Source organism: the organism of the source record quoted next (genome assembly GCF_019968955.1).
Source record: "MAG: Porospora cf. gigantea A chromosome Unknown PgA_NODE_712_length_12057_cov_332.769, whole genome shotgun sequence".
NCBI classification, from domain to species: domain Eukaryota; phylum Apicomplexa; class Conoidasida; order Eugregarinorida; family Porosporidae; genus Porospora; species Porospora cf. gigantea A.
Window position 1 is genome coordinate 1 of NW_027151860.1, and position 12057 is coordinate 12057.

Sequence of the window (12057 nt, forward strand, 5' to 3'; positions counted from 1 at the left end):
GGCGACTGTCCGGCCGCGAAGAGATGCAACCGAATCAAGTTGTGTTCGCAAAGGCCCTAGACCTCCCTGAGAGTGTACCGCGGTATTTAATGGCAGACGTCTACGAGGTGCAGAGGTCGGGGAACTCTTCTCCAGGGGAGGCTGTCCAAGTAATCGTGTCTGTGGGTGGCGTTGAGAACGCTACGCCAGTTAAAAAGGCTGCAAGTGGTGAGACGACGATCTGCAGATTACCCAGCGAGTTCCAACGAGCGAATATCGTATCCGGATGGGCGTGTCCCCCGTCTGGACCTCGAGACAACGGCCGATCTGAAGCAGAACTGGGACATTTGCGTCGCGGTCAGCAACGACAAAGGCGAGCGTGTCGCGTCCATGCGCATCCGAGCCGACCACGTGGCTGAGGAATCTTCAGGCTTGCCTAACACGCCGATCTGGGTACCGCTCAATAGTCTCAACGCGCGCGGTCAGGCGGAGAACATCTCAGTCCTGCTAGGAATCGGCTACAGCACTGATCCTAACAAGCGGTCCAACAGAGCCTCCCTCAAGTTTGTTCCCTACTTCATGCGGTGTGCAGTGCTGGCGTGCAGGCACCTGACTCCGAACAGCCCAAGCCCAATGGTTATCGTGAGCTTTGGAGGGGAGTCCGTGAAATCGGCGAGCAGGCGTGACACCAAGTTTCCAGTTTTCTGCGACCTCGTATCCATTAACACAATGATTCCAGTGAGCCCAAGTGACTCCGCATAAGCAGACTGACCGACATAGCGGCGTTCCTACGCTGGCTCCCGTGACGCTCTACGTAGTGGACGTACAAACAGACGACAACGCGCTCATCGGCAAAGTCTCCACGTACATCAGCCAGATAACAGTGCCCCCAGTCCCAGGGCAGTCCGCGTCAGCCACACCAAAACCCAAATGGCTGAAGCTGAAAGGAGGCCGCGGTTTCCAGGAGCACACGGGAGACATTCTTGTGGCTTTGGACCTGATCCGCCCTCAGTACGCCACAGTTGTGCCTCCTCCGGTGTCTAGCCCGCCGCTACGGAAATTTGGACTCATGATTTCGCATGTTGGACTTCGTAACCTCATCCGCACATCGAAGCCGGCATCCCTTTTGTTGTCTTTTCTTGGTGGGAAGCAAGAAGCTGAGCCCATCAAGCTCCCGATTGTACAGATGCTACTGCCCGATTACACCAATCTTGGCTCCGACCTTGTGGAGACTTGGTTAGAGTGGCAGCCCTCAGGCTACTCAGACCCCACAACCGTCAACAAAAAGTACCTCTCAGGTACGACTCCCTTGAGTAATTTTGACTGGTTTTTTGTGCTCCATGCAGACATCGTGCTGCCACGAGACCCTGTTTACGATCCGTTTTTGGTTTTGAAGTTCTACGACTCCTCTGCTCGACGACGCAACCTCATCGGCGAGGGATGTGTGCGGCTGCTAGATATCCTGCCGACAGTGAAGTCGGTAGCGACGGCATTGATGGCCGTGGAACCCTTAGAGGACTACTCAAGAGTGTTCGACCCTCGGAAGCTGTTGCAGCTCTCTCTTGACCTGCGTCAACAAATAATGGCTCGTCAGCTTCAACAGGGGAGCGGGACGATGAGAGCTTTGGGTGTAGATGTGCTGGAAGAAGCTGAGAACAAGGAGAACGAGGACGCGAACGCCGACGAGAAAGCGTTGAAGGAGTTTATCGAGGACGACACGGAGAAACCTGATGATTGGATACACCCTAAAGGACTGCCTTTCCAGTTATTGGATGCCTACGCGTCCATTGTCCGTGCAGGTCTGAAGGTGCACCGCATCTCGAAGAACATGGTCACCCTGAACGTCCGAGTTCCCCGCAACTACCTCCTCACGGCCTCGGGGCCGTCCTCACGCAGTGCGCTGAAGGATACGATCAACCGAATTTCGGGAACCATCGAACAGATCACCGCTGATGTTCCGTGGCAGGTCGTTCCGCTCACCAGAAGGGTGGAGGGAAAGCTACTATGCACGGGTCAGTCGCGTGTCGTGGTGGGGATCAAGTACAAGACGGCAGTGAAGTACATGGGGCGTAAATCCGCCACGTCCGCAAGCCGGACTCCAGGGTACCTGCAGGACGAGCGTGTCATGTACAAGAAGCTGCGGGGAAATCTGCCACCGAGACTGCACATAAGGCTCTACGTCCTCAACGGTGTTGGGATCACGGCAGTCCCTGGGCAGATCTCCGGCCCTCTGAATCCCTACCTCGTGTTTCACTGTGGCGACCAGAAGTCGTCGGCACGTCAAGTGGCTCCGAAGGCTACTAACAACCCGTCATGGTACTACGTCTTCGAGCGCGAGGTCAACATGCCCGAGCAGGCTGTCGTCGACATAGCCGTGTGGCAAAAGCAGGACGAGGACGACCCTCGCCGCGACGTTCGCATCGGATCAGGGAAGATCGATTTGGAGACCCGGTGGCTGTCTGACGCCTGGCAGTCTCTGAAAAACCGGAGAAAGTTCCCCTACGAAACTCTGCTGTTGACTCGGACGCTGGACGGATTAGGAGGTTGCGGCAGCGTCGAGTTTCTTTTAGAGGCCTTCCTGCCTGCTGAGTCGGCCTCGTGGATTCCCAGAGACCTAAAGCAGGCCGAGGCTGGTTTTGTGGAGGTTCGCGTTGTCGTTTGGGGTGTGAGGGCCGCCAACATCGCCCTCACGGGGAAGGAGTCTCTAGATGCCCTCGTGAAGATAAGCGTAGACTGCCCTCAGTACAAGGGGGCCTTCGCAGCTCAGCAGGAAACCGATATTCACTTCAATTCTACGAACGGCAATGCCGTGTTCAACTGGAGGTGCGTGTTTCCTCAGATCGAGCTACCGGGAGGCATGTGCCTCCTCCAGCTCTCTTTGTACGATGATAGAGGTCCTATTGCAGCACCTTGTTTTATTGGCGAGGCTAACCTAGACCTGAGGAGGTATTTAGCTCAGTGTCTAAAGCAGGGAGCCAAGCTCGAGTACGACTTGGAAGCCAAATTGAACAACGACCAAAAAAAACCAGGAGAGGTAGTTGGCTACATCCAATGCACTGTGCAGATTGTGCCTCAAAGAGATGCCACTGAAGTGGGGCTGGGGAGAGGCGAACCCAATACGGATCCGAGCCTTACAAAGCCCTCTGCTGGCCGAAAATGGAGTGACTGGCTCAGTTCCGGAGCCAAGCAGAACGCCAATAAGGTGAGGTAGCAGTTCGCATTCACACTCAGTGGTACCGGCGGTTCCAGATCGCCTTTTTGATTCTAGGGTTCCTAGCCATCTTTGTCATTTTCTTCCTCGTTCCGGGACTTTTCTGGCAAGTGAAGCCCATAAGCACCATTCCTTAGTCCTTGGCCGTCATTGCCAGCACTGCAACCTCATCCACGTTTTTATCTCTGGGTCCGAAGAGACTCAGCTTCACAGTGTCAGTTCCCAACAAACCGTAGTCTTTAACCTCGTTCGCCGACAGAATCGACGCGGCAATACAAATCCAGCACTGGGTGGCGTGCTCCGTGCAGGTGGGGTTGGGGCTCAGAAGGCGGAGCAGGAGGAATTCGTCGTCACCAAGCGTGAGCGGCCCATTGATGGGAGCCAAAGTCGGCCTTCGAGGGAGAAACCGTGACTGCTTTCCAAAACAGAACGCCACCCATGAAGACACCACGAATCGCGCTACCCTCCCACTGTCTGAGATCACGCGGCACTCATCCAATTCGACGTGGCTCGTTTCCAGTAAGATCTTCCAAGAGATATCAATGTTGGTGTCGACAGGGTTCGACAGCATACTGGAGGGTTGTAGCGGCGCGCAAAGGCCCCGGAGAGCCGAACTGCACACGTTAACCAGAAGGACGAGGCACGAATCTCGGACGGGCTCAACCAGATTCACTGACTCCAGTCGCGGTCGAATTCGGACGCCTCCACAACCCATCTCATCAATAAAGCCCTTCCGACCGCGGAGACAGCCTCTGCATGGCTCGTCTAGGTAGTCCGTGTTCGTGGGGCAACTCTCAGTCAGCCCTGGCATCTGCCCGCACTTGGCGCAGTGGTAGTGATGGCAGCCCTTAGCAAAGAAGGAACCAACTGACTGCGAGGGAGACTGTGGAGCTTCAACCTCGAATTCTGCTAGATACCGACTCACATTGCTTGCAGCTAACCGAGCTGTTGGCGACTCCCTCCCTGAGGAGGCCATCCCCTGGGATGGGCCCTCCGAACTTTCGAGAGCGTCGGGGGGTCTGCACTCTGAACTGTTCGTAGCCTGGCTGAATGTCACGTGTCGCTGCAACGACCGCCGTTCGTCGGCAATTTCGCTAACGTTGTCCTGGATCATCTGACGTATCTCCTCCAAGCGTGTGTCCGTCTCGAACCATCTCAGCCCGTCGCAACTCCCACACCAGCTCATTATCTGTCACGTACGCCCCGACCTCAAGCAATACTCTTGGGGAACGCTTCGGTCACGAATTTCAAATTTGAGGGCACTGACCCCTCCACAGGACTCGTATCAGGCTCACAGCCTCTGTAAGTTCCTGACTCTAAAATCGCCCATTCATGCCCACAGTGCAGGAAGTTCTCGTCGCGTCCTTGTATAGGCACTTACTGTCCCTGTCGCGATCTAATAGTGTCTGTGTTCCGCGCCTGTTACTCGGGCCGCTGTCTGCGGTAGCAAAGGCCGCCCAGAAGCCTCCGCTATCATATCCAAGCGAGCAGCGCGTGCACCCGTCTGCATTCCTATGTGACGCCTACGTGGAGGCGCTGTTCTACTATACGCCGCTGCATGCAGTCGTCCGGGATGCCGTGATGCGTGCTCACGACGGCTCCTCCAGCATTTTTGTACCTCCGCCGCTACGCAGCTTCGTTGAGGACTGGTCCGTGTGTGTGGACGTGCCTCTTTACGGTGGGATGCCCGCTTATTTGGCGAACATTGATCGGCAGCTGGAGCTGTTTGTTTTCGATGACGCCCTACCAAGTCTGGAGATGTGTCCCACATTACACTCAGCCTTCCCCTCCCCCTTCGTAACGTCGACACCGCGGCTCGAGGCAACATGGAGCGACGGTCGACTGTTTTGGCCTGGATCGCTGAGCAACTGCGTGTCGGTTCCGCCTCGAGAGTTCACCGCCAGGGACGTCCTACGGCTGCTGTCGCTGTCCGCCTACAACCGGGTCCAAGGGCTGTGGCGGAGCCTGCTGGTTCATGGCTCCGGCGTAGGCTTCGTCTTGGTCTACGTGGTGCCAGTAGTATTGCTGGTGCTCGTCTTGATCTCAGTAGTGCTGTGGCGATTTAGAGTGTCCACGCAGTACAACCGCTGGTTCTTTCTAAAACGAAGTCGGCACCATTGGCAGTCATTCCATACTTCCAGTCAACCGCGGTACTGCTCGGCATGCTCCCAGCTGATCTCGGGGTTCTGGATCTTTCGTAACACTGGTTTGGTGTGTCGAGTTTGCCACCGAACCAGCCACCTCGCGTGTTTGGGCCGTGTCGAGAAAATGTTTTGCAAGTGCCCAATGCAGAAGACGCCCCTGGAGCACTTGTGGGTGCATGGAAACCTACCTGCAGATTCACTCTGCGGCGTTTGTGGAATAATTTGTGCCTCGCAATTTGGGCTTCACGGATTGAGATGCCTGTGGTGCAAGCGCACCCTCCACGAAAGCTGCTTAGGGCGGCACAACAACATCGACAATTCCTGGTGCGATCTCGGGCAATTCTCTACTGCTGTCGTGCCGCCAGGAGTCGTGACCGTCGACTTGGGCAAGGGAACGCGAGGGGGAGTCGACGAAGACCGGGCGATAACGCAGTCCATATCTCAGGGGTTGCAGGAGCTGGCCGAAGGCATGTCGAAGCTTAACCGACTCAGCTCGCGGCTTAAGAACGTGATGGAACCTGCTGTGGAGTCGCTGACCCCTGTTCCCGAGGAGCCTCAGTTACGTCGGCGAGCCCTACAGCGTGAGAAGATGTCGGAAATCGCGCAATCGTGTCCGAGTCACGCGCCAATCTGGAGGGTCCTGAGCAAGACACAACTCGACCGCCTTCTGCCCGCCAACTGCTCTCCATTGCTGGTATTCGTGAACCTTTCCAGCGGTGGCCAACTAGGCGACGAGCTCTGCAAGGACCTCTACGCACATCTAAATCCGATGCAGGTGGTGCCACTAACGCCCGGTGCAGCGCAGGATGCACTGCAGTGGTTCTGCTCAGTCGTTGACTTGCGTCGGGGCCGGGTTCTGGTCTGCGGTGGAGACGGAAGTGTAGGGTGGGCCATCAACAGCATCATGGCGCATATTAGCGCCATAGGCTCCGATATCCGCCTTCCAGTCGGGGTCCTACCTCTTGGAACCGGAAACGACCTCTCGCGAGTGCTGGGATGGGGGCCCTACTTCGATGGACAGGTGCCTCGACACTTATCGCAGATCATGGCGGCCAGGGAGACCTTGCTTGACTTCTGGAGTGTTCGATGCGTAGATGCCGACCGCAAGGCCGAAGTTGACCTTAAGCAAGAGCTCTGTTTCAAGCACCCGAAGCCCCTGCCGACAGATTGGGTCTGGCAGCTAATGGCGGGATTCGGCTCTAGTGCCCCACCTCTACCACCTGAGGGTGACCACGACGGTAGCATCGGCATGCTTAACTACATGGACTTAGGGATCTGCGCCTCTATATCTCTGAAGTTCCACCGGCTACGAATGGAGCATCCAGAGCTTTTCAGGTCGCGAGTGGGGAACCAGGCCATCTACGGTGAAATGGGTTTCCGAGAGTACTTGACTGAGGACCGTATCGATCTATCCCAGCTAAGGATATGGTGCGACGGAGTTGAGATCGCTCTTCCCGAACCTCACATTGAAGGGCTTATCGTAGTGAACATTCCCTCTTTCAGTGGCGGGCTGAACCTGTGGAGGCCTCGCAGTTATCGCAAGCATTGTGAGAAAACGAGGGCGTCACTTATGCAGTATTCCCAGACATTCGTCGTGAGAAGATTCCACAAACCATGTCATGCTCGTCTCTGAGGCCTACGGATAGCACGGACTCCATAAGGAGACCTAGCGAGTCTCCTAAGAAGCCTCGGAAACGCCGGACAACTACAGCACCCACGGACTCCGTCAATGGTGTGACCTGCCCGCGATCCCTATCCGAGGAGAACCGAGCGCGTCTCCCCTTTGACATGCGGCCCAAGCCCAAGAAGACCAAGCGGTCCCAGTCGATGCACAGATCCACAACCCCTAACCGCCACACTGGCTACGGCCGAGAGAACTTTGTGCCGCAGGACATCCACGACGGTGTGATCGAAGTAGTCGCTATTCGTTCTCTGATCCACCTAGGGCAGATGCAAGTGGGCCTAGCGGATCCCATAATGATATGCCAGGGGTCGTCCGTAGTGCTGAAACTGCCGACTGTCCACAGGCGGGCAGGTTTTTTCTCGCGTTCTAGCGACGAGCGGAATATGATGCCCATTCAAATCGACGGGGAAGCCAAGCTACTGTCCCCTGGATCCACCATTTATGTGAACTACAAGTGCTCTGTGCCCGTCCTCACTCGCGTCTCTACCGAACACCCGCAAGCAGAGGCCGACCTGCCCTACCGGGATGCTTTGCGACGCGGTACTGCCGAAGGCATAATCACTCACGAGCAAGCTGAACGGCTGTTCCAACTGCTGCCAGCAAAGCCAACGCGGCGCTTGTGTTAATCTAGTGAAATAGACGATAGATCTTCTTCATCAGACGAGCCTTCTGACATTGGGCTGCCCTCGACATCCTCAGTTCTTTGGGTATCCAGGCGCATTGAGCGTCTGAGTCTCGTTCGAATGCCGGGGGCCGGTTCGGACTCTGAAGGCGGGGAAGGGGATTGCCCGCCGCCTCGCGGTCTGCACGAGGTCAGCTCTCGCCGTTGTCTGACGTCAGAATCATCGCCGTGGACCTTGAAGGGTAACGGCCATTCTACAGTCTCGGGTTGCCGCTTGAAGCGCTGCTCCAGCGTCATATGATTGGGGTCAGGTCTCAAGGCTCGGTGAGTCTGAAGAGCGAATTCACGTCTGAGGAGCATTAGTTGCCGTATTCCGGCAATGTACAGATGAGCCTTTATTGGACTGTCATCGAACAGAGCCGCCATTAGCTCCGGTGGTGAGCGCAGGTCCCAATGGAAAGCATCGGACACCGCATAGCCTAGCTCCTGCATCTTGACCTCGAGGCAGATTCGTCTTGTGCAGAGCGCCTTAAGGCGCGCCTCAGCGTTTGCTAGGGCTCGCTCGGGGGCTTGGTTGAGGTTCGTGATCGGCACGTCTACCACCTCCGATTCGGGGGCGTCGCCGTCTGGTGCCTCATCGCTGGACTCGGTAACCGACTCGGCGGCATAGAAGCCGAAAGCCTCGCGCACCTCGTCGTGCAGCCGATCGCCAGCAGCCTTGACGGCCTCCTCGAAGGCTAAGTTGATGAATCTCTGATCAGCAGTTTGTAGCTGGCATTGGGCGTGCACCTTATCAACGAACTCCGCATCATGCCCCAGTTCCCTGCCAATACGTGTGACTATGTAGGCGTATAACACTGATGGGGCCTCGTAGAGGTTCCACAGCACCCACTCGTGAGGCCCTTGCTGCTCGTCCAGATCACAAGCTATGTCATCAATGGCTGGCAGGGTCCGCGGAGTCAGCAGGCGCCGCAAGGTGCTCAGACAGAATAGTCCGCCGGACCACCTGACCTTTTCTAGGTAGCGCCTGGGTGCCTTGTGCCGAGTGACAAATGTACTGAAGAAAGGTAGGCAGAGGACGCCTATCCGCCGCTTGCTTGCCGTGACAGGCGGTGACATCAGTGCGAATGCAGGCGCACGGACGTCGAAATCGTGCTTCTTCCGCCTTTTCTTCTTGGGGCTATCGCTACCAACGCTCTCAGGCAGAAACAACGCCTGTCCCGCGGCATCCGCTTGACTCAGGAACGGGTCTAGGTCGTCGTAATTAGATTCGAACCGAGCCAGCCCATCCAACATGCCAGGTCTACCTAGATGGTCATACTCCTGCTGCCTATACTGCAAGCAAATGTCGCTGAGCTGCCAGAGATCAGAGTAGCCGTTTGCTAGAACATGCTGAAATTCCTGCCTTGAATTGGTCAGCCATCCCGTGCCTTCTTTGGCCTGCCTCCCAACATTCGTGGGGTCTATAAAGGGCTCGATGTCCTTAGACGTCAGCGGCGAGCTCTTCCTGCGGCCGCTGAGCTCGCCCCATGCCCGCCTGTTCACACGGGCGTGCTCCCTCCGTTGAGCGCGATCATCACGCAGCTCAATCAGTTGTGTCATGGGGAAGGTCTCTTCTGTGATCTGCCGGAAGAATTCGGTGAGCACCGCCCAGAACTCTACTCGCTTCCTCGGCCCCAGACTCGCCTGCATGCCTTCCCGCACAAAGAATGACATATACGTCTGCGCCAAGCCCAGCGCATGGCAGAGGTCGATTTGTTTGAGGGTGTACTGCTCCAGAAAGCGATTCACCTTCGTACGGAGAATTTTAAGGTCGGCATTGGTGACGTCCCGCTTCCACTCTCGGATGGAGTTGAACTGAAACAGCAGTCCGTGGTGTTCCAGGTCTATACCAGCGATTGGACACACAGACTGGGTAAGCCCCTTATACGCGCCCTACTGTGGTGCTCATCGAAAAAACACTGAGTTGCTCCGATTACCTCTTTTTTACGAACAGCACAAATGCAATTAGGCATGCATCAAACATTTCACTTCCTCAGTGTCGCTTCGCCTTCTGTGCTTCCGTTATCTTTCCACGGCAGAACTGCAGAAGCTTCACCAGACGCAGCACCTCCTTGGTGTTATTCTCAGTAGTCGCCTTGGTCATCAACTTGTTGATGACTGTGATTTTCTGCCGGTATCGGTCCTCAGCCTTTACGTCCCGTTCCAACTCGACAAGGCATTGGTCCTCAGCGTCTCTATCGTGCTGTATGTCGGCCGCCAGCCTTTCTATGTCCATGTCAGTTTCGCCTCTTTGGTTGTCCTTTGGACGTTGCTTCCCAAACTGGGTCAGATCAACGATGTCGACGCCTAACGCCTCCTCGCCATAGGTTCCGGTCATGTCCACGTCGCTATCGCGCGCTGCCTCCAGCGAGTCCAGGTCCGACAAGGATGCTGTAACGGAGCTCAAGCTGCCGAATCCCACAGGGCGTCGAGACCGAGATGAAGGTGGCGGCGTGTCCGGCAGCGGTGGTGGTTGGTGGGAGCGCGAATGGCCTGACAGAGCGCCCGGGATGTCATACGCGCCTCTTGGCTGCAGGTACCCGTCAGCACCGGTCGGCAGCTCATGCCCACCCAAACTCGTAAGGATATTTGGGGAGTCTAGGCCGGAATCAGGGCTGGCATCGTGGAGAGTTCTCGTGGCTCTTGATATGGGAACGAACGTGGAAGACATGTCCCAGGACATTACGTGGCCGTGTGCGTTCGCGGCCGGAGACATCTGGGAGCGCTCGGCGCTAGGGCGCGGGACGTCGTAGAGAGAGGTCGGGACGTCGTAGAGAGGCTCTGACGGAGCAAGAAGTAGCGCCGTGGGCGACGCGGGCTCCTCAATCGATGACGATGAGGCGAACAGGCGCGGTCGGGTTCGTTGGTCCAAATTTTTGTAAGCAGTAGGCTCCTCCACACTGCTGGCGCCTGTTGTGGGCTCTCTTCCAGCGGTCGTACCGGCTTCCTGTGCAGAAGGGAGCTTCATCTCAGGCCCAATAGACAAAGTCATCGTATTCGGCAAGCGCACCAGAGTCTGTGTGGATAGATGGACTGGGGGGCTGCTTTTTGAAGGGGCAGGTGGGGTCATGAAGTGGTCCGTTTCTCCGTCTGACATGTGAAGACGTTTGATCTCTGTCATATGAATCTCATCTTCAAGTACAGGCGTGCGAGGCTCAGTGTCAAGGGAGAATGGCGATACACTATCGTCCACATCCGTCCTCTCAACAAACGTGATCTCAGAGTCAAAACTCTGAATCCAGTGGGGTGACCGCGGTATGGGACTTGGTGTCATCCTCAGTTCCACGTCAAAGTCCTGAAGTCGTCTTTCCAGCCAGCTGTCACGGCCCGCACTCGTAGGTGGATACGTGAAGTGCATAGGAGATCTCATAGGAGATCTCACAGGAGACGGCCTGGGAGGACGGGTAGGGACATCGGAAGGAGAATCTATGGGGGTCACTGGTGGGACAGGAATCACTCCGCTATCGGTGGTAGTGTCGATAGAAGAAACCCCACTAGTCGTCATGACAATAGAAATCTCATCAGAAGTCCTATCAGTAGGAAGCTGCACCCTGCCCTGAACGGGGAAGACGGTGAGTGACGAAGATCTTTGGGGTGACCGCGGTATGGGACTTGGTGTCATCCTCAGTTCCGCGTTAAAGTCCTGAAATCGTCTTTCCAGCCAGCTGTTGCGGTCGGATTCATTCAGTGGGATGGGGCGCGAGACGTCGTCGAAATCCAAAGATAGCATGCTAAATTCCTGAGGTCGTCTTTCTAGCCAGCTGAGGTCGGATTCAAGTGTTGGAGATCTTTGTGGAACTCCGAAGGCCGAGGAGCTCGGAGAATCCATAGGAGACGTAACCGCCACTGGACTGGGGGATCGAGGTGGCCCAGTGGCCGGCGGTCCGTTCCAGCGTTGCTGCCTCCTCATCATGTCCTCAAACTCTCCATTCAAGGTAAGCTCAGACGCTGGCTTTTGAGGACGCCAGATCCTTGGAGATGGGTGCTGGGCGGGGACGGGCGGAGGTGTGGTATGGCTAGTCGGCGGCCCGTTCCAGCGTTGTTTCTTCCGCATCAAGTTCTCGAATTCGTCCTGGAGGGTGACTGGTCGCGTATGGGTGGCCGCTGAAAGAGGCGGATGCTGAGCTGGATGCCTTACTCCTTGCTGGGCTGGATGCCTTACTCCTTGCTGGGTTGGAGGATTTACTCCTTGCTGGGTTGGACGCCTTGCTGCTTGCTGGAAAGAAGGCCTTGGTGTAGACCTTAGAACTTGCTCGGGTGGAGGTGCGGCAATCAACGCTGGTGGTGGAGGCGTTGATCCTTGTACTGGTGGTGGAGGCCTTGATCCTTGTACTGGTGGTGGAGGCCTTGATCCTTGTACTGGTGGTGGAGGCCT

The 12057-nt window shown here is 56.4% G+C and overlaps 5 protein-coding genes across 8 annotated transcripts; 2 read left to right on the forward strand and 3 right to left on the reverse strand.

Annotated features, from left to right (window-relative positions):
- Positions 1–23: 23 nt before the first annotated feature.
- On the forward strand, positions 24–3327 carry KVP18_001590 (uncharacterized protein; the record flags this gene model as incomplete). Of its 2 annotated transcripts, XM_067951762.1 has the most annotated exons (4): positions 24–207; positions 236–717; positions 746–3181; positions 3211–3327. In XM_067951762.1, 4 exons carry the CDS (start codon positions 24–26, stop codon positions 3325–3327), a joined length of 3219 nt encoding a protein of 1072 aa, XP_067806602.1.
- KVP18_001589 (uncharacterized protein) lies at positions 3324–4304 on the reverse strand (the record flags this gene model as incomplete). The annotated part of the gene is made up of 1 exon (XM_067951761.1): positions 3324–4304. The coding sequence occupies one exon, from the start codon at positions 4302–4304 to the stop codon at positions 3324–3326; it is 981 nt and encodes a 326-aa protein (XP_067806601.1).
- A 218-nt stretch (positions 4305–4522) lies between these two features.
- Positions 4523–7644, forward strand: KVP18_001588 (uncharacterized protein; the record flags this gene model as incomplete). 2 transcript variants are annotated; one of them, XM_067951759.1, is made up of 2 exons in its annotated part: positions 4523–6881; positions 6911–7644. In XM_067951759.1, 2 exons carry the CDS (start codon positions 4523–4525, stop codon positions 7642–7644), a joined length of 3093 nt encoding a protein of 1030 aa, XP_067806599.1. The 2 variants fall into 2 exon arrangements, with proteins under 2 accessions (XP_067806599.1, XP_067806600.1); XM_067951760.1 differs by having other exon boundaries at positions 4523–6967.
- On the reverse strand, positions 7641–9655 carry KVP18_001587 (uncharacterized protein; the record flags this gene model as incomplete). 2 transcript variants are annotated; one of them, XM_067951758.1, is made up of 3 exons in its annotated part: positions 7714–7821; positions 7854–9551; positions 9620–9655. In XM_067951758.1, the coding sequence occupies 3 exons, from the start codon at positions 9653–9655 to the stop codon at positions 7714–7716; spliced, it is 1842 nt and encodes a 613-aa protein (XP_067806598.1).
- Positions 9656–9675: 20 nt separating this feature from the next.
- Positions 9676–11412, reverse strand: KVP18_001591 (uncharacterized protein; the record flags this gene model as incomplete). Its single annotated transcript, XM_067951764.1, has 1 exon — positions 9676–11412. One exon carries the CDS (start codon positions 11410–11412, stop codon positions 9676–9678), a length of 1737 nt encoding a protein of 578 aa, XP_067806604.1.
- Positions 11413–12057: the final 645 nt, after the last annotated feature.